A 21,201-nucleotide genomic window follows, 5' to 3' on the forward strand; every position below is an offset into this window, starting at 1 on the left:
AATATACAAGCAACTTATGCAGCTCAACTCCAGAAAAATAAACGACCCAATCAAAAATGGGCCAAAGAACTAAACAGACATTTCTCCAAAGAAGACATACGGATGGCTAACAAACACATGAAAAGATGCTCAACATCACTCATTATTAGAGAAATGCAAATCAAAACCACAATGAGGTACCACTTCACACCAGTCAGAATGGCTGCGATCCAAAAATCTGCAAGCAATAAATGCTGGAGAGGGTGTGGAGAAAGGGAACCCTCCTACACTGTTGGTGGGAATGCAAACTAGTACAGCCACTATGGAGAACAGTGTGGAGATTCCTTAAAAATTGCAAATAGAACTACCTTATGACCCAGCAATCCCACTGCTGGGCATACACACTGAGGAAACCAGAATTGAAAGAGACACATGTACCCCAATGTTCATCGCAGCACTGTTTATAATAGCCAGGACATGGAAACAACCTAGATGTCCATCAGCAGATGAATGGATAAGAAAGCTGTGGTACATATACACAATGCAGTATTACTCAGCCGTTAAAAGAATTCATTTGAATCAGTTCTGATGAGATGGATGAAACTGGAGCCGATTATACAGAGTGAAGTAAGCCAGAAAGAAAAACACCAATACAGTATACTAACACATATATATGGAATTTAGGAAGATGGCAATGACGACCCTGTATGCAAGACAGGGAAAGAGACACAGATGTGTATAACGGACTTTTGGACTCAGAGGGAGAGGGAGAGGTGGGATGATTTGGGAGAATGACATTCTAACATGTATACTATCATGTGAATTGAATCGCCAGTCTATGTCTGACGCAGGATGCAGCATGCTTGGGGCTGGTGCATGGGGATGACCAGAAAGATGTTATGGGGAGGGAGGTGGGAGGGGGTTCATGTTTGGGAATGCATGTAAGAATTAAAGATTTTAAAATTTAAAAAATTTTTTAAAAATAAATAAAACGAATAATAAACACTAAAAAAAAAAAAAAAAAAAGAACGCACTGGTCATAGCAAAACCCACTTCCAACAACACCAGAGAAGACTCTACACATGGATATCACCAGATGGTTGACACCAAAATCAGATTGATAACATTCTTTGCAGCCAAAGATGGAGAAGCTCTATACAGTCAGCAAAAACAAGACCGGGAGCTGACTGTGGCTTGGATCATGAACTCCTTATTACCAAATTCAGATTGAAATTGAAGCCAGTGGAGAAAACCACTAGACCATTCAGGTATGACCTAAATGAAATCCCTTATGATTATACAGTGGAAGTGAGAAATAAATTTAAGGGACTAGATCTGATAGACAGAGTGCCTGATGGACTATGGATGGAGGTACATGACACTGTACAGGAGACAGGAATCAAAACCATCTCCAAGAAAAAGAAATGCAAAAAAGCAAAATGACTGTCTGAGGAGGCCTTACAAATAGTTGTGAAATGAAGGGAAGTGAAAAGCAAAGGAGAAAAGGAAAGATATACCCATTTGAATGCAGAGTTCCAAATAATAGCAAAGTGAGATAAGAAAGCCCTCCTCAGCAATCAATGCAAAGAAATAGAGGAAAACAACAGAATGGGAAAGACTAGAGATCTCTTCAAGAAAATTAGAGATACCAATGGAAAATTTCATGCAAAGATGGGCTCGATAAAGGACAGAAATGGCAGGGACCTAACAAAAGCACCTATTAAGAAGAAATGGCAAGAATACACAGAAGAACTGTACAAAAAAGATCTTCATGACCCAGATAATCATGATGGTGTGATCACTCACCTAGAGCCAGACATCCTGGAATGTGAACTCAAGTGGGCCTTAGGAAGCATCACTATGAACAAAGCTAGTGGAAGTGATGGAATTCCAGTTGAGCTATTTCAAATCCTGAAAGCTGATGCTGTGAAAGTGCTGCACTCAATTTGCCAGCAAATTTGGAAAACTCAGCAGTTGCCACAGGACTGGAAAAGGTCAGTTCTCATTCCAATCCCAAAGAAAGGCAATGCCAAAGGATGTTCAAACTACTGCACAATTGCACTCATCTCACACGCTAGTCAAGTAATGCTCAAAATTCTCCAAGCCAGGCTTCAGCAGTATATGAACTGTGAACTTCCAGATGTTCAAGCTGGTTTTAGAAAAGGCAGAGGAACCAGAGATCAAATTGCCAACATCCGCTGGATCATCGAAAAAGCAAGAGAGTTCCAGAAAAACATCTATTTCTGCTTTATTGACTATGCCAAAGCCTTTGACTATGTGGATCACAATAAACTGTGGAAAATTCAGAGAGAGATGGGAACACCAGACCACCTGACCTGCTTCTTGAGAAAGCTGTATGCAGGTCAGGAAGCAACAGTTAGAACTGGACATGGAACAACAGACTGGTTCCAAATAGGAAAAGGAGGACGTCCAGGTTGTATATTGTCACCTTGCTTACTTAACTTATATGCAGAGTACATCATAAGAAATGCTGGACTGGATGAAGCACAAGCTGGAATCAAGATTGCAGGGAAAAATATCCATAACCTCAGATATGCAGATGACACCATCCTTATGGCAGAAAGTGAAGAAGAACTAAAAGCCTCTTGATGAAAGTGAAAGAGGAGAGTGAAAAAGTTGGCTTAAAGCTCAATATTCAGAAAACTAAGATCACGGCATCTGGTCCCATCACTTCCTGGCAAAGAGATGGGGAAACAGTGAAAACAGTGACTGACTTTATTTTTCTGGGCTCCAAAATCATTGTGATGGTGACTGCAGCCATGAAATTAAAAGACGCTTACTCCTTGGAAGGAAAGTTATGACCAACCTAGACAGCATGTTCAAAAGCAGAGACATTACTTTGCCAACAAATGTCCATCTAGTCAAGGCTACGGTTTTTCCACTGGTCATGTATGGATGTGAGAGTTGGACTTTAAAGAAAGCTGAGCGCCAAAGAATTGATGCTTTTGAACTGTGGTGTTGGAGAAGACTCTTGAGAGTCCCTTGGACTGCAAAGAGATCCAACTAGTCCATCCTAAAGGAGACCAGTCCTGGGTGTTCATTGGAAGGACTGATGTTGAGGCTGAAACTCCATATTTTGGCCACCTGATGCAAAGAGCTGACTCACTGGAAAAGACCCTGATGCTGGGAAAGATTGAGCGCTGGAGGAGAAGGGGACGACAGAGGATGAGATGGTTGGATGGCATCACTGACTCAATGGACAAGGGTTTGGCAGACTCCGGGAGTTGGTGATGGACAGGGAGGCCTGGCGTGCTGTGGTTCATGGGGTTGCAAATGGTCAGACACGACTGAGTGACTGAACTGAACTGATATAGCACTTACAATATATTATATATAATCTAGAGGTGATTTAAAGTATACAGACACAAGTATCTGTTATATGCAAATGCTATATAATTAGCCATGTTATATAGTAATATAATACCATGGTATTATATATTAATACCATGTCATATAAGAAAATTGAGCATCTCTGATTCTGGTGTCTGAAGGGGGTCCTGGAGTCAATTCCCTGAGGAAACTGAGCAACAATTGTACTTATCTGCAAAATGCGTATAATGATGGGAATTACCTCATAGATTGTTATATGAGTAAAAGAAACTCTAGCAGTTGGTGTATATCTGGCATTTAATAAGCCCTCAACTAATGTTAGCTACTGTTATCATTATACAAGTATTATACATACAAATGAAAACCTTGCTTCCAAAATAGAACACTTTATATAAAATAGATGTTTCTAAGTTCTGATAATAGCTGGCCCTATATATACATATAAAGTTTTAGCCCTACTAAGAAATGAAAAACAATTTAAATCCCAATAATAATAAAGTTGTATGATTTTTACTTCATTTTTGCAAATTGCTTTTGAAGAGAAAGTCCTCTGAGCGTCATCAAGCACTGGGAAACAAATCTTAAGACTCACTGGAAAGCACCAAATTATATACATTCATTACTCACCTGGTCTGGCCTTAGAAGTCTCCAAATATATTTGAAACGGTTTTCAGGAGATGTATGAACACATGCAAGCCTAACACGTTCAAGGCTTTCTGAAATTGGTCTTCCCCCTGAAAAAAAATTACATACATATATACCAATGGGCCTTGTGAACTGCTTTATACACAATATTACTTTTAAAAGTCACTCCCAATTTGAAAAGAAATTACATGCTGGAAGTTAGTAAACGTTTACTGGAAGTTTGACTGTAGAGGAGCAGGAAGTCGTCATGGATGCAACGATGAAGTCACGGAAGAGGCAAGTAAACACCATACCTGTCTGTTCCTTTGGCAAAATAAACTATAGAGAAGAGACAGTAAGGGCAAACTACTTAGTGATCTATTAAACTTTGAGATATACTTACTAGTGGCTGCCAATTTTCTGGTTAGGAACAACCCCTCCCCTGTCTACCTCTTTCTGGCTTAGGATAATGAAACCTCAGACTAGTGAAATTTGATACAGAAAAGCTCTCAAAGTTCCCAATGTAGAGTTTACCAATCTACTGATAGACTGTCACAACCACAAGGTCGAAAGTATTTCTCTGGAGGATGGCTTCAACCAAAACCTGAGTGCAGTAAGGTTCCAGTGTGCTAGAGAGAATGTATGTTCAATTCAGACACAACTGAAAAAATGTAAAGAAAAGTAGAAAGACCTATAACTGTTTGGAGAAGTGGAATTTTAAGTTTTCTTATGATTTCCTTTCAGTAAATCATTTGATCATCTCCCTCCACTCAAGGCAAACTGAGGTTAAGGATATCTCCCCAGAGTAAACATGGCCCCTCTGTCTCCCTCCAGTATAAAGTCCAACTCACAGCCACAATCTACTGGTCCACGACATTCTTCCACTCGTACGATACACTTGGATTCACCACCAGGGCATCCGTTTGTCAATATAACTTCTCTAATACCAATACCTTTGATAAAAGAAATTGGCAAATGTTAAAAGAAAAAAGAAGAATTCCAGGGTTATTTTATTTTTCCACCTAGGTCATTTTGAAACTTTTCTCCTAATTTCAGAAATTAAATTCCTAAATTCAAGGTAATAACATTTAGAGATGGCTCAGCAGGTAAAGAATCAACCTGCAATGCAGGAGACCTGGGTTTGATCCCTGAGTCAGAAAGATCCCCTGGAGAAGGGAATGGTTACCCACTCCAGTATTCTTGCCTGGAGAGGAGCCTGGTGGGCTACAGTCCATGAGTTCAAAATGAGTAGGATACAAGTGAAGTGACTAAGCATGAGCACAAGCAATTTGAATTATTTCATAAAACAACATTTTCCAAAATGAGTCACATGAAACACTAGTTCCTCTGGTTGATAACATAAGAAAAGTGATTCCATGATTAGTTACATTTGGAAATTATACATTAAATTAAAATGAAATGAATCTCCTCAGAATTTTAGAGGACCTTTTAGTATGCTAGTAAATGAATGTGCTATTATGTGTAAATTTTCATTGATCAAAGATGCAAAAGTTTTACATGCTAACATTTTTGAGATCTGAATGCATTTCAGCTGACAGCATGTCAAGAATGACAGTATTTTTCCTTCTTAGAGATATATAAAATGTGCTTATTACAGCTAATAAAGCCTACTACTGAAATAGTAGAAAGCAGTAACACACAGGATCTTCCAAATTTATTTGACCATGGAACTTTGGAATGGGGGGAGTTGGATCTTGCAGAGGAAATTACAAAAATTACATTGTAACATAAATGATGCTTTTTAACACCTAGACTGATAAAAATCTCTGTATTAAATTTATCAAGATAGACTTAATGACCAGACCTCCATTTTCAAAGTGATAACTCTTGTTAGAATTGCCACACATTTCATAAGAAATCAAGTCTTTACTGACCCATCTCAGATCTCTCTTTTACTGGCCCATCTCAGATCTCAACACCAGAAGTGAGAGAGATGATAAAAGCTGGTTAAAAGCTGGTTCAGTGACATGCCGAACATGTCCTATGATGAGACTGTGCTGTCACAGGCTAAGGAGTAGTCCATCTTCATATTCTTCCTACCAAGTTCCTTCTTTCAGTCCCTGTAAGATGTTAATCATACCACCCAATCTCAAAACAAGGGTAAGCTGAAGTCGAGAGATGGCTTCAGTTCAGTTCAGTCACTCACTCATTTCTGACTCTTTGAGACCCCATGGACTGCAGGATCCCAGGTTTCCCTTTCCATCACAAACTCCCAGAGCTTGCTCAAACTCATGTCCATTGAGTCTGTGATGCAATCCAACCATCTCATCCTCTGTCATCCCCTTCTCCTCCCGCCTTCAATCTTTCCCAATCTTTTCTAATGAGTCAGTTCTTCACATCAGGTAGCCAAAGTATCAGAGCTTCAGCTTCAGCATCGGTCCTTCCAATGAATATTCAGGACTGATTTCCTTTAGGATGGATTGGTTTGATCTCCTTGCAGTCCAAGGGACTGTCAAGAGTCTTCTCCAACACCACAGTTCAAAAGCATCAATTCTTGAGCATTCAGCTTTCCTTATGGTCCAACTTTCATATTCATACATGACTACTGGAAAAACCATAGCTTTGACTAGACAGACATTTGTCAGCAAAGTCATGTCTCTGCTTTTCAATATACTGTCTAGGTTGGTCATAGTTGGGGTTCCCTTCTGGCTCAGCTGGTAAAGAATCTGCCTGCAAGGCAGGAGACCTAGGTTTGATCCATGGGTTGGGAAGATACCCTCAAGAAGGGAAAGGTTACCCACTTCAGTATTCTGGCCTGGATAATTCCATGGACTGCACAGTCCATGGGATTGCAGAGTCAGACATGACTGAGCAACTTTCACTTTCACTCTCTAGGTTGGTCATAGCTTTTCTTCCAAGGAGCAAGCGTCTTTTAATTCATGGCTGCAGTCGTGTGTAGTAATTTTGGAGCCCAAGAAAATAAAGTCTGTCACTCTTTCCATTGTTTCCCCATATATTTGCCATGAAGTGATGGGACCCTATGCCATGATCTTAGTTTTTCAAATGTTGAGTTTTAAGCCAGTTTTTTCACTCTTCTCTTTCACTTTCATTAAGAAGCAAGTCTTTAGTTTCTTGCTTTCAGCCATAACCATGGTGTCATCTGCATATGTGAAGTTATTGATACTTGTCTCTGCAATCCTGGTTCCAGCTTATGCTTCATCCAGCCCAGCATTTCGCATGACAGATTCTGCTTATAGGTTAAATTAGCAAGGTGACAATATACAGCCTTGATGTACTGCTTTCCCAATTTGGAACCAGTCCTTTGTTTCATGTCCAGGTCTAACTGTTGCTTTTGACCTGCAAACAGGTTTCTCAGGAGGCAGGTAAGGTGGTCTGGTATTCCCATCTCTTTTAAGACTTATTCAACACAGTCACGGAGAAGGCAATGGCACCCCACTCCAGCACTCTTGCCTGGAAAATCCCATGGATGGAGGAGCCTGGTAGGCTGTGGTCCATGGGGTCGCTAAGAGTCAGACACCACTAAGCAACTTCACTTTCACTTTTCCCTTTCATGCACTGGAGAAGGAAATGGCAACCCACTCCAGTATTCTTGCCTGGAGAATCCCAGGGACAGAGGACCCTAGTGGGCTGCCATCTATGGGGTCACACAGAGTTGGACATGACTGAAGTGACTTAGCAGCAGCAATAGCAGCAACACAGTCAAAGGCTTTTGCATAGTCAATAAAGCAGATGTAGATGTTTTTCTGGAATTCTCTTGCTTTTTCTATGATCCAATGGATGTTGGCAATTTGATCTCTGGTTCCTTTGCCTTTTCTAAATCCAGATTGAACATCTGGAAGTTCTTGGTTCATGTACTGCTGAAGCCTAGCTTAGAGAATATTGAGCATTTCTTTGCTAGCATGTGAAAGTGAAGTCGCTCAGTTGTGTCTGACTCTTTGTGACCCCATGGACTATAGCTTACCAGGCTCCTCCATCCATGGGATTCACCAGGCAAGAATACTGGAGTGGGTTGCCATTTCCTGCCCCAGGGGATCTTCCCAACCTAGGGATCGAACCCAGGTCTCCCACATTGCAGGCAGACCCTTTAACCTCTAAGCCACTAGGGAAGCTGCTAGTGTATGAGAGAAGTGCAACTGTGCAGTAGTTTGAACATTCTTTGGCATTGTGTTTCTTTGGGATTGGAATGAAAACTGACCTTTTCCAGTCCTGTGGCCATTGCTGAGTTTGTGAAATTTGCTGGCATATTGAGTACAGCAGAAATAGATGTTTTTCTGGAACTCTCGTTTTTTCCATGATCCAGCGGATGTTGGCAATTTGATCTCTGGTTCCTCTGCCTTTTCTAAAACCAGCTTGAACATCTGGAAGTTCACAGTTCATATACTGCTGAAGCCTGGCTTGGAGAATTTTGAGCATTACTTGACTAGCATGTGGGATGAGTGCAATTGTGAGGTAGTTTGAGCATTCTTTGGCATTGCCATTCTTTGGGATTGGAATGAGAACTGACCTTTTCCAGTCCTGTGGCCACTGCTGAGTTTTCCAAATTTGCTGGATATTGAGTGCAGCACTTTCACAGCATCAGCTTTCAGGATCTGAAATAGCTCAACTGGAATTCCATCACCTCCACTAGCTTTGTTCGTAGTGATGCTTCCTAAGGCCCACTTAAGTTCACACTCCAGGATGTCTGGCTCTAGGTGAGTGATCACACCATCGTGATTATCTTGGTCGTGAAGATCTTTTTTGTACAGTTTTTCTGTGTATTCTTGCCACCTCTTCTTAATATCTTCTGCTTCTGTTAGGTCCATACCATTTCTGTCCTTTATTGAGGCCATCTTTGCATGAAATGTTCCCTTGGTATCTCTATATGCAGGCCAGGAAGCAACAGTTAGAACTGGACATGGAACAACAGACTGGTTCCAAATAGGAAAACGAGTACGTCAAGGCTGTATATTGTCACCCTGCTTATTTAACTTATACGCAGAGTACATCATGGGAAACGCTGGGCTAGAAGAAGCACAAACTGGAATCAAGATTGCCGGGAGAAATACCCATAACCTCAGATATGCAGATGACACCACCCTTATGACAGAAAGTGAAGAAGAACTAAAAAGCCTCTTGATGAAAGTGAAAGAGGAGAATGAAAAAGTTGACTTAAAGCTCAACATTCAGAAAATGAAGATCATGGCATCTGGTCCCATCACTTCATGGAAAATAGATGGGGAAACAGTGGACACAGTGTCAGACTTTATTTTTGGGGGCTCCAAAATCACTGCAGATGGTGATTGCAGCCATGAAATTAAAAGATGCTTACTCCTTGGAAGAAAAGTTATGACCAACCTAGATAGCATATTCAAATGCAGAGACATTACTTTGCCAACAAAGGTCCGTCTAGTCAAGGGTATGGTTTTTCCAGTGGTCATGTATGGATGTGAGAGTTGGACTGTGAAGAAAGCTGAGCACCGAAGAATTGATGCTTTTGAGCTGTGGTGTTGGAGAAGACTCTTGAGAGTTCCTTGGACTGCAAGGAGATCCAACCAGTCCATTCTGAATATCAGCCCTGGGATTTCTTTGGAGAATGATGCTAAAGCTGAAACTCCAGTACTTTGGTCACCTGATGTGAAGCGTTGACTCATTGGAAAAGACTCTGATGCTGGGAGGGATTGGGGGCAGGAGGAGAAGGGGACAACAGAGGATGAGGTGGCTGGATGGCATCACTGACTCGATGGATGTGAGTCTGAGTGAACTCTGGGAGTTGGTCATTGACAGGGAGGCCTGGCGTGCTGCGATTCATGGGGTTGCAAAGAGTCGGACCCGACTGAGTGACTGAACTGAACTGAACTGAGTACAGCACTTTCACAGCATCAGCTTTTAGGACTTGAAGTAGCTCGGTTGGAATTCCATCACCTCCACTAGCTTTGTTCATAGTGATGCTTCCTAAGGTCCATTTGACTTTGCATTCCAGGATATCTGGCTCTAGGTGAGTGATCACACCATTGTGGTTATCTGGGTCACTAAGATCTTTTTTGTATAGTTCTTCTGTGTATTCTTTCTACCTCTTCTTAATATCTTCTGCTTCTGTTAGGTCCATATCATTTCTGTCCTTTATTGAGGCCATCTTTGCATGAAATGTTCCGTTGGTATCTCTAATTCTCTTGAAGAGATATCTAGTTTTTCCTGTTCTCTCATTTTCTTCTATTTCTTTGCATTGATCACTGAGGAAGGCTCTCTTATCTCTTCTTGCTACTCTTTGGAACTCTGCATTCAGATGGGTATATCTTCCCTTTTTCCCTTTGCCTTTCACTTCTCTTCTTTTCTCAGCTATTTTTAAGGCCTCCTCAGACAACCATTTTACCTTTTTGCATTTCTTTTTCTTGGGGATGGCTTATCAGTCTCCTGGACAATGTCATGAACCTCCATCCACAGTTTTTAAGGCACTCTATCAGATCTAGTCCCTTAAATCTATTTCTCACTTCCACTGTATAGTCATAAGGGATTTGATTTAGGTCATACCTGAATGGTCTAGTGGTTTTCCCTACTTTCTTCAATTTAAGTGTGAATTTTGCAATAAAGAGTTCATGATCCGAGCCAAAGTCAGCTCCCGGTCTTGTTTTGGCTGACTGTATAGAGCCTGGCTTATAATACAAGAGATGGCTTATAATCTGTTGATTTATCATATAAAAGATGGCTTATAAGAGCGTGTTTCAATCTTCAGAGTGCATGCAAAACACCTGAGATATACTAACGTGCAAATTATGACGCAGTCAGTAGGTCTGCAGTAGGTCCTGAGGTTCTAAATTTCTCACAAGCTCTCAGGCTATGCTGATGTAGCTAGCCTGTGGACCAAACTTTGAGAAGCAAACAAGAGAGTCCTCCATACGAGATAAGGAGAGGGAAGGTTGGATGGGGAAAGGTCTCTTCTGATTAAATGAGATTCTTAAGAATGGCTGTAGAATGGCTCCACTTAAATTTATGAATAGTACTTCTTTAGGGGGATAGTCTTATTTTGAAATGCATAAATATTTTCCAAGCAGGTATTTTATGTATTTATTTATTTAGCCAAATAGAGTTCATTGCAATGATGCGTGTAGATGTGACATGTAAGTCAATACTTAAAAATATGCTTGTGTGTTCCAAGAAAACAAGACTTTTTGAATGCTAAATATTGTTTTGGGAGTTCAACAGAATTTTCACTAAAGCATTTTTTTCTTTTAAATAATTTTTACAGATTGAAAATATTTTTAATAGTTAAATATTATAGATGTGAAATATTGCCTTTTATGGTTTATTTTTAGAACTTACCACCATCTGACATATTACATGTTTTACATTATGTATCTCTTTGACTCTACTAAAAAATATATTCCGTAAAGGCAGAGTTTTCACTGCTTTGTTTACTGCTGTATTCTAACACCTATAATAATACCTGGCACATAGTAGGCAAAAACTTAAAAGGAAAAAAGAAAAACCAACTTGTTGAATGTGTGTTAGACACTCAGTTGTGTCCGACTCTTTGCAATCCCAGGCCCTGTATGTAGCCCACCAGGCTCCTCTGTCCATGGGATTCTCCAGGCAAGAATACTGGAGTGGGTTGCCATGCACTCCTCCAAGGGATCTTCCTAACCCAGAGATCCAACCTGGGTCTCCCACACTGCAGATGGATCCTTTATCATCTGAGCCACTAGGGAAGCCCAAATTTATTGAATAAAGATATATAATTGCTGAAGTACATCTTTAAAGAGTAGGACAATACCAATTATTAGAATTGTCATAAAAATCATTCTCTGTGAGAATTTCACAAGTAAGCAGAATAAAAATATAAATTGCAAATGAATAAATACAAGATTATTACAAAGATTCCTCTCATCTCTGACTCTGACTGACCAAGAAATTAAGGTAAAAAAACAGGTTTAAAACTATCTCAAGAGACAGGAAGTAGAATAACTGTTGCGAGGGATTGGGCTAAGTGGGAAATTAGTGTTTAACTGGTACAGAGGTTTCAGCTTGGGATGATGAAAAATTTGGGAGTGGATTGCAATAATGACTGCATGACAAAATGCATGTGCTTAACGTCATTAAAACGTACATTTAAAAATGGTTAAAAGTGTAAATTTTGTTAAGTTTATCTTAGCATCATTTTTAAAACCTTATCTCAAATAAAAACAATTTAGCTATAATTTTTGACCAAAAAAATAAAAACCATTTTGATCTATATCTGCATGGACTTTGATTTCTTCCCCTCTGGCTTTTGTTCTTCCCTTCTGACACTATCTTTTTCCAAGGCAGACTCTATTTAGAATAAACTTAATTACATTGTGAATTATCTACTGTCTTCTTAGTATATTAGTCTACAGTGGGTCTCAAAAGATGGTCTTTGAAAAAGCAGCATCAGCTTCATTTGTGAACTTACTTTCGAAATATAAATTCTTAGACCTCATTGAAGACCTAAGTGAGTCAGAAATTCTGAAGTAGGACTCACAATCCATGTTTTAACAAGCCCTTCAGGCACTTATGGTGAACACTTTTAAGTCTGAGGTGGTGCAATGGTAAAGAATTCACCCGCCAATGCAGGAGATATAGGAGATGCAGGTTCGATCCCTGATTTGGGAAGATCCCCTGGAGAAGGAAATGGCAACCCAGTCCAGTATTCTTGCCTCAGAAATCCCACGGACAGAGGAGCCTGGTGGGCTATAGTGCATGGGATCACAAAAGAGTCCGACACAACTGAGCACTCGCCGTCTTATTACAGCACATGTAGTCTTAATACTTATATAAGAGATTTTACGTCCAATTTCCATCCAAGGAATGATCAAAACAAATCACAGTCTTTGAATATTATTTTTCCCACAAAGCCAATACCTCTTTTTTCTAAGACATGACATATAAAATGGAAAACTGTAGAATTTAGAATGGACTATTTAAAAAAGCAAATCTTTTGATAGATTTGCCAACACAGTATGTGGAAGACATCTGTGAGATGCATCAGAAGACCTTTAATCTTCCAAACCTGTGAGATAAAGTTTTACTCTTGTGAAAGCAGTTTATGTGCTCACCCCCGCCCCACAAAATAATAATATGTATATATTACAGAGCTGGCTTAAAATAAGATTTAGAGGTTATGAACTGAAAATATCCTCCCTTAGAAAGCAACCAGTTTGAGTTTTGTGTGTAAATCACAATTACAAACAGAAATCAGAAAGAGATGCATGATAGTACACTTTGTCCCCCCATCTCCACTACAATGTTATTTATCTGCTCTATGTTACTTACCACATGTAACGGTGCACATCCCAAATTCTACTTCTTTGACTATCGTCCTATTTGAAACTAAAAATAAATGCAAAAATACATTATTTAATCATAGGGAAACTTTTCTAAGTGAAAGACTCTTACTTGGAGATGGAGGATATAAGCACTAATCATATGGGAAGCAGACATTTAAAAAATTATATTAAATCAGAAAAGCAATGCCATTACTAGTACATCTTCTATTACTGTTTAAATCAAAAGAAAGCTAAACCTTTAAAGAATTAAATTAGGAAATAACTTGCAAAGATTTATATTTAAACCTATACATAATTTTTAAAATAATGCTTTTCATCAGTTTAATATATGGTGAGTTAAAAGTTATATAGAAGGTCAGAAAAATTACAAAAAAAAAAAAAAGCCTGCCAATTACAGGGCCCAATTTTTTCTATTCTCTACTTTCAAAAAATTTTGAGTGTATCATTTCTATCCAAAAAGAAGCCTTCATGCTAAGTATTCATTAAAATTATGTTATAAATTGGTTCTACTCATTCTCAGGTTAAGATGGTAAGTTACTCCTAAGAATTTATTTCAACATTTTATTTAGCAGGGTGATCAAGGAATTTACAAGTATTTGAGTAGTTAAAAATTATTGGTTTTAAATCTCATGTTTCTCTTTTTCTAACTGTTCTGCAATTTGACATGAATTCTACTAGCTGTATATAATCAATTCTTGCTCACTCAGATTAGGACTAAAATCTCAAAAAAAGAAAATTAAATGAGGTGCTAGAAGGTAATTTTTACAAGGCATGATGTTGTGAGGCAACAACATTTATTACATGGGAAAATGCATCAAAATTGGAGTCCAAATTGCTACTTCTACCACTAACTAGCTATTCTGAGTTTGGACAAATTCCTTAAACTGAGTCAGGCCTAATTAACCTCTCTGTAAAATTTGGAAAGGAGAACCTATATCACTGATACTATTGTAAGAATTAAATGTGATAACGTATATGCAAGCATTCTGTATATCGTTTAGCCTTCTAAACATGCCTAAGATATAACCTCACTCACATTTCATTCATTCATTTATAATTACTAATTCTATTCAAGTCTAGAATTTTTTTCCATTTTGATTATTATAATTTTTCATAAACACTTCTATACTTACAAGCACCAAATACAGTGCCTTGAATATACAGTAAACAAATTTATACAAGTGAATATACAAGTAAATTAATATTGATTTTGTGAAATTGGATTATCATGATGATCGATTCTGAATTGACATTTTTGCTTGAAATGTTTGGATACGTTCTGCTGGTACATTAAGAAATAGAAATTAAAAGCCAAATCTTAAAAACAGAAAACAAGAGTATGCAAATGAATACTAGACTACCTTAAATATAACCTCTTTCCAAAAAAATAATTTATCAGCTCTGCTATGCTACTTTAGGAAAGTTGCTAATACTTAACTACTTCTAACTTTAGAAAAAAATGAGATTCAGTCTAATAGTCTCTAAAGTTCCTTTTGCCCTATTGGACATTCAATAACTTTCTTTTTTGGTGGAAATCCTATAGCAGTGGGTCTGGGAAATTTTATGTATCTTGACTTGTGTGGTATTTGTCAAAATTTCCCATTATATACCTGTGAATAAAAAGTATGGTCAGTTAGGTTTCTTGTTAAACAGTTAGTGTAACTTGTTAAACAGTTAGATCCACTGAAGCTAACTGATTGGTTGGTGTCATGTGTTATTAGTGATCTGTCACAGAACTCTGTCCTGTTCAACATTTTTACGAATGATTTGAAAAATACTGATACCATGGTGACTGAATCTGGGGATCATGCAAAACTAGGAAGGACAAAAAAAAAAAAACTGAAGATAAATCTGGATTTAAAACTGACAGGGTGGAATAATGGGCAAATCTAACAAAAGGAAATGTCAGAGGATCAAAAACTTCTGCACATACAGCTGAAAAGTCAACTGTTCCCAAAATACTATACAGGCTATCTTAATTTGATAGAACAGGTGAAAATGAGTGAAGAGTTCACCAGGAGTCAAGAGAGTGATAAAGCTTTCCTAAAAATCTACTGAGTCTTTCACCATGCAGATAAAAGCTTGGCATCCACAATGATGTAATGATCCTGATCTCTTTTGTTCTGGCCAGATCCTAAAACGTTCTCTTCAATTCTGTACAGCACACTTTAACTGTTGGTATATACCATCAAAAATCAATTTTAATTTTTGAGTAAACTTTCTCACAGTCTGTTTTTAGTTTTTCTATATTTTGAAACATTTTGTTATTTTATCATCCATAATGATAGATTTCATTATTGCTCATCAATTATTCCCAACTCTATTTAAAAAGAAAAGACTGAATAAAATGGAAGAATGGTGGGGCTGTCCGGGAAAGATGACATAACTGTGAAATAAATCACAGCTTTTACATCATCCTTTGTTTTCTTGCTACTTTGTCCAATGTATTGTATAATCTCTCAGGAAGATATAAAATAAGTCTAAAGGCACCTTTCTTGTAGTCTGTTTTCAGCTTTCATTGGACAGAGTTGAGATTTTTGAATTTTTCTTTTTTGTTTGTCTATAATGGCAGAGAATAAAGGTGACAGAGGAATACCATTCACAGTTATTGGATGAATTAGAAGATAAATGCAAAGAGAGAGCAACACTTTAGATGATAATAGTGAAGTTGACTCCATAAGCAAAGTGAGAGATGGTATCTTAAATAAATATTCTAGATGAATTTTCTTTTCACTCAAGAATCAGTGAATGAATATTATATTTTGAAGGATGAGAAGGATATATGCTATTCTCATCTAGTTGGTCTTTCAACAGGAAGAACTTGATTCTAAAATATTTGGGGAAAACAAGCCAGACCATATTATTTTGTTAAAAAGGATGTGGAGAGTATTCTTTTTAGATTTATAAATGCCAATTAGAATGATTAGTCCAATGAATTTTATTCATTTCTACGTAATGTTTTCTTTGATCACCTTTATATACACACCTGCCATCATGATTTGTTCATTTACAAGTCTTATCAAGTAAATGTTGGGAAAGAATACTCTCCGTATCTTTGAAATTATGGAACAAACAAGATGGCAGTCTTCTATTGAACAAAATATGTGCCTTCATAGATTTCAAAAGTACTGTGTTTTGGCAATGCCAGTGCAAAAAGAAACCAAAGTAATGATAAACTAGAATCTGTTAGGGATGTACTTGAAATCTGGAATCAGTATTTACAAAATGGATACATTCCAGATTCAGGCATAACAGCTGATGAGCATTCAGCTGCATTCAGAGTACTTTGCCCAATTAGGGTATGTATTCCTTCAAACCCAAGAAATATAGAATAAAAATTTGGAGCTTTCCAGATTTAAATTCTTATTATTACAAACAACTTATAATCTCAAATAAGTTGTATTCACTATCCCTTTACTCTTACATTTGCAAGTCATCTGTAAATACCTTAAGCTTTATATATATACATAAATAATGATGATTGCTTTTACTGGTCTGCTGAGGGTTAAAAGGGACTTTGCCAAATTTTAATTAATGATTCTGGAAATTTTTAGATCTCAGATATCTTGGATTAAGTTCTGGATTCTCATTATCCCCAGAAAAAAATAAAATAGCTGCACATATAATTGTATATATTAAATGGTACAAGGGCTCCCTGAAGTTCAGAGGATGAAACGGAGAAACTGAGAGAATAACTTGCCTACATTTGAACTGAAATCTAAGGCATTATAACTCCATCACCTGCCTACACTCTAGCATTTTACAACTATCCCTTAACCAGTTTAATATTGTTAACTCAATTACTTTCAAAACAAAAGCAACTATGCTTCAGAACGTTCTTTTCTACCCTAGTCCTCTTTTCACATTTCCAAAGTAGAGGACCTCTCCAAGCTCTCCTACATGTAACCTTATCAAGGTAAAACAAACCTCAATTACACCACTAACCTCAGACAGTCAATTTCTTTATGTCACTGAGGGTCACTGTCATCAGGATATAAAAGAATGACTGATAAATGCATCACCTACTTGATATGTATAGGAGGCAGGAGACTGCCAAAGATATTAAAAAGAATCTCAACTGGGTCATTTATAGAGGGAAGAGAATCATTCTCCTTTTGATGACTGCAAACCTACAACTGACCTTTTACCTACCAGCATGTGAGCTAACTAATCAATATCCCAGCTTGTTAAGTTTTATTGCTTAATGAGCCAGGAGAATAAAGCAAATTTATGTATCAAATATAGGCTAGTCTTCTTTCGTTAAAATGTATATCATTTGTTAACTCTAGTTGAATCCCTTGATAGGTGTTTTCTACTGCCACCCTTTCTTTGTGATTCGAAGTTGAACTTAAAACACCATCACACTGTAGAGGGGCTGCATGAAACTAACAGAGGTTTTCTGGGCTATTCTGTCAGCACCTTGATTTATCTAGATGTGTCACAATGAAGGGAATTTGGAATTCCCTTGAGTTCCAATCCAAAGGGCAAATGTGAAAAGAAAGACTTCAGGCAATCTGCACTAAAAAAAAAAAAAAAAAAAAAAAGCTACAGAGGGAAGGTCCCTGGTGACTCAGTTAGTAAAAACTCCGCCTGTAATGCAGGAGAGGAGACCTGAGTTCCATCTCTAGAGCAAGAAGATGCCCTGGAGAAGGAAATGACAACCTACTCCAGTATTCTTGCCTGGAGAATTCCATGGACAGAGGAGTCTGGTGGACTACAGTCCATGGAGTCGCAAAGAGTTGGACACGACTGAGCAACACACACACACACACAAACGGGAAAGAAAATCATAACTGCAAGTGGGTGGACGGTTACTTTGTGACTCCTACCCTTAGAAAATTAAGCATCTATTCCCTTGTCCAGAGCAATATTTAACAACATTTCTGTAGCAATTTCTACATACATGCTAGTTTATCTTGCTGAGGTTTTGGAGAATTAGCACATCCTTTTTTGCAGGGCCATTAAGTTTGCAATAATGTATACATTTGGGGCTGCTTTCGAGAAAGCTTTCGAGAGTTAACAGACGTTAACTTGGGTAATTCTCATCTTCCTCAAAAAGCAGGGAAGGCTTTGCCTTCAACAGGTGCCTCTGGGTCCCCGCCAAAGAGCCTCTCACCCTCACTATCATCCTCGGGCTCAGCCTGGGGCTCGTTCTCCGCCTCGCTATCATTCTCGGGCTCCTCATCGCCCTCCGGTTCGCCCTCGCCTTCGCGGGCCAAGCTGGGATCTTGGATCGCGGTGACGTTAATCCCGCACGTTGACTGGAGGCCCGCCAGGAGCAGCCAGCCGACTGTCAGCAGCAGCCTAGCAGAGCAGCCCGCGCCCCCGGATCTCATGGTTCTAGGCCCGGACGGCTGCCCAAGGCGCAGTCGCAGCCGCCCGCTCCTGACGAGTGATGTGTAAAAAAGAGGAGCCGCCAGACTCCGAACGCCTGCACCGTGCCCCAGCAACCACTGGGGCGTCACAGGTCGTCACCATCTCCCGCAGCCCATAGAACACGTGCAAGGCTTCCAACATGGCGCCCTCTGGGCCACTTCCGACGGCGCTCGGGCCACGCCCCACCCCTTCCAGCGTTGCAGGACGTGTTGCTTCACTGGGCGGGGCCACGCCCTCACTCTTCCTCAGTTAGCAAGTTTCGCCAAGCGCCCTGGGTGGTTTTTCTTACTCACCGTGTGTATTTTTGAAAGGTGATGTCTCCTTTCTAAACCAGACTCGCTAGAACCCTCGAGTATGCTCCCTGTGACTTGGCTTCAGATTCCTTATGCACAGTATCCAATTCAGTGTGTATCAAGAATGATTCATCTTGTTAAGCCTTGTCAAGTAGGTTGCCCCAAACTTAAACCGTAACAGCCGGCGAGGCTTGATTTGTAGAGGATATAGGGGCTACACTTTCACACTCTGATCCGAACACTCTTGTTAATGCACCTCAAGCATGTACTCACGTCTCAAGATTTTGTGCAGTGCTGTCAGCTCCACATGGGACTTCACTGAGCTAGAATGCCAGGTGGCGTGGGAAAGGAGGGCAGGGGAGGATGTAAGTATTGTCAAACTAGTTTTCTCCATTCTGTATTCGGAGAGCTGATGTTTTTGGAGCCAAATATCGGACTTAATCTTTGTTCCTTGTGAATGTCTGTCTTTGTGCTTTGGGCCTATTTTTAAAATCTCGTTGAGATTCTTTTAGGGGCTGATTTTGTTACCTTAATATATTTATCCCAAGTTTGATTTGGAAAATGTTTCCTTCAGATCAGTAACGAAAATGTTTTAAAGGGCAACAGGCTAATAATAGAGCACTATATTGAAAAGCAGAGACATTACTTTGTCTAGTCAAGGCTATGGTTTTTCCAGTGGTCATGTATGGATGTGAGAGTTGGACTGTGAAGAAAGCTGAGTGCTGAAGAATTGATGCTTTTGAACTGTGATGTTGGAGAATACTCTCGAGAGTCCCTTGAACTGCAAGAAGATCCAACCAGTCCATCTTAAAGGAAATCAGTCCTGACTATTCATTCGAGGGACTGATGCTAAAGCTGAAACTCCAGTACTTTGGCCACCTGATGCAAAGAGCTGACTCATTTGAAAAGACCCTGATGCTGGGAAATATTGAGAGCAGGAGGAGAAGGGGCCGGCAGAGGATAAGATGGTTGGATGGCATCACCGACTCAATGGGCATGGGTTTGGGTGGACTCTGGCAGTTGGAGATGGACAGGGAGGCCTGGTGTGCTGCGGTTCATGGGGTCGCAAAGACTCGGACACGTCTGAGTGACTAAACTGAATTGAACTGAAGTCAGTCTCTGAGAGTGATCCACTAATCTGCATGTTGATTTAACCCAAGGAGTCGTGTCTTTTACTAAGGTTGAATCGGACTGGAAGCAAGAATACCTTGACATTCCCACTTAAATCAGTGGAAAACATTAGAGGTGTAACTTCCCCACTGCTCTCCTGATGGTATTTAGTATCAGTGTGTCCAGTTTTGTCATAGAAAGAAATGAAATCCATTAGGTTCCTTCAATTGATGATTTAATTTCAAGAAATCAGCTCTAATTAAGACCTCTTTAAGAGATTCAATGACTTTTCTGAGTCCAAAAGAAGCTTAGAAAGAATCTAAGGGTCCAAGTTCCACATTTTTAGGTGAAGAGATTAGAAACTGAAGAGATTAAATGACTTATCCAAGATCATCCAGAAAATTATTTGCAATGCAGAGCTTCATACTACATTTCCTGAATGCTCATTCAATGTTAGTGATTTCGTATAATTTAAAATTAACAATAAAGAAACAGGCAGTGGAGTTGTCCAAGAGTTCAAGCACTGAAAACAAATTAGGGTTAAAATTTTTTTAATCTTGTTAAATTCATTATTTCACATTTGGTTTGATCTAGTGGCTACAATGTGGTATTAAGAAGTATTGATGAAGAGATAGTTTGATGGATTTCTATCTAGGATTTAAAACAAAGCTCTTTTGGTTATGTTTCTATGTGATGTTATCTCCTACCTTGAGATTTAATCTCTAAATTGCTGTGACACATGGGCTGAAGAGTGATCACTACAGAGTGAACTTAAGACATAAACTGACTTTTAGAACATATATACATCCAGATGTACTGATGTGAGAGTTGGACCATAAAGAAGGCTGAGTGCTGAAGAATTGATGTTTTTTAACTGTGGTGCTGGAGAAAACTCTTCAGACTCCCTTGGACAGCAAGAAGATTGAACTAATAAATGCTAAAGGAAATCAATCCTGAATATTCATTGGAAGGACTGATGCTGAAGCTCCAATACTTTGGTCACTTGATGTGAGGAGCCAACTTACTGGAAAAGACCCTGATGCTGAGAAGGACTGGGGACAGGAAGAGAAGGGGATGACAGAGGATGAGATGGTTGAAAGGCATCATTGACTCAATAGACATGAGTTTGAACAAACTCCAGGAGATAGTGAAGGACAGGAAAGCCTGGTGTGCTGCAGCCCTTGGGGTCTCAAAGAGTCAGACACGAC

The 21,201-nt window shown here is 39.1% G+C and overlaps 1 protein-coding gene across 1 annotated transcript in view; it reads right to left on the reverse strand.

The window, feature by feature from the left end:
* SPACA1 (sperm acrosome associated 1) overlaps positions 1 to 18,618 on the reverse strand; it is a 31,175-nt gene extending 12,557 nt beyond the window's left edge. Inside the window, exons 1-4 of the mRNA XM_042253777.2 lie at positions 18,337 to 18,618; positions 13,201 to 13,257; positions 4,806 to 4,907; positions 3,958 to 4,064 (exon numbers count right to left, since the gene is read on the reverse strand). Of these exons, the coding sequence (XP_042109711.1) occupies positions 3,958 to 4,064; positions 4,806 to 4,907; positions 13,201 to 13,257; positions 18,337 to 18,550 (480 nt within the window). The 5' untranslated portion in view covers positions 18,551 to 18,618. The remainder of the gene's footprint in view (positions 1 to 3,957; positions 4,065 to 4,805; positions 4,908 to 13,200; positions 13,258 to 18,336) is intronic.
* Between the last annotated feature and the right edge of the window lie 2,583 nt (positions 18,619 to 21,201).

Source organism: Ovis aries, chromosome 8 (genome assembly GCF_016772045.2).
Source record: "Ovis aries strain OAR_USU_Benz2616 breed Rambouillet chromosome 8, ARS-UI_Ramb_v3.0, whole genome shotgun sequence".
In the NCBI taxonomy this organism is placed as follows: Eukaryota; Metazoa; Chordata; class Mammalia; order Artiodactyla; family Bovidae; genus Ovis; species Ovis aries.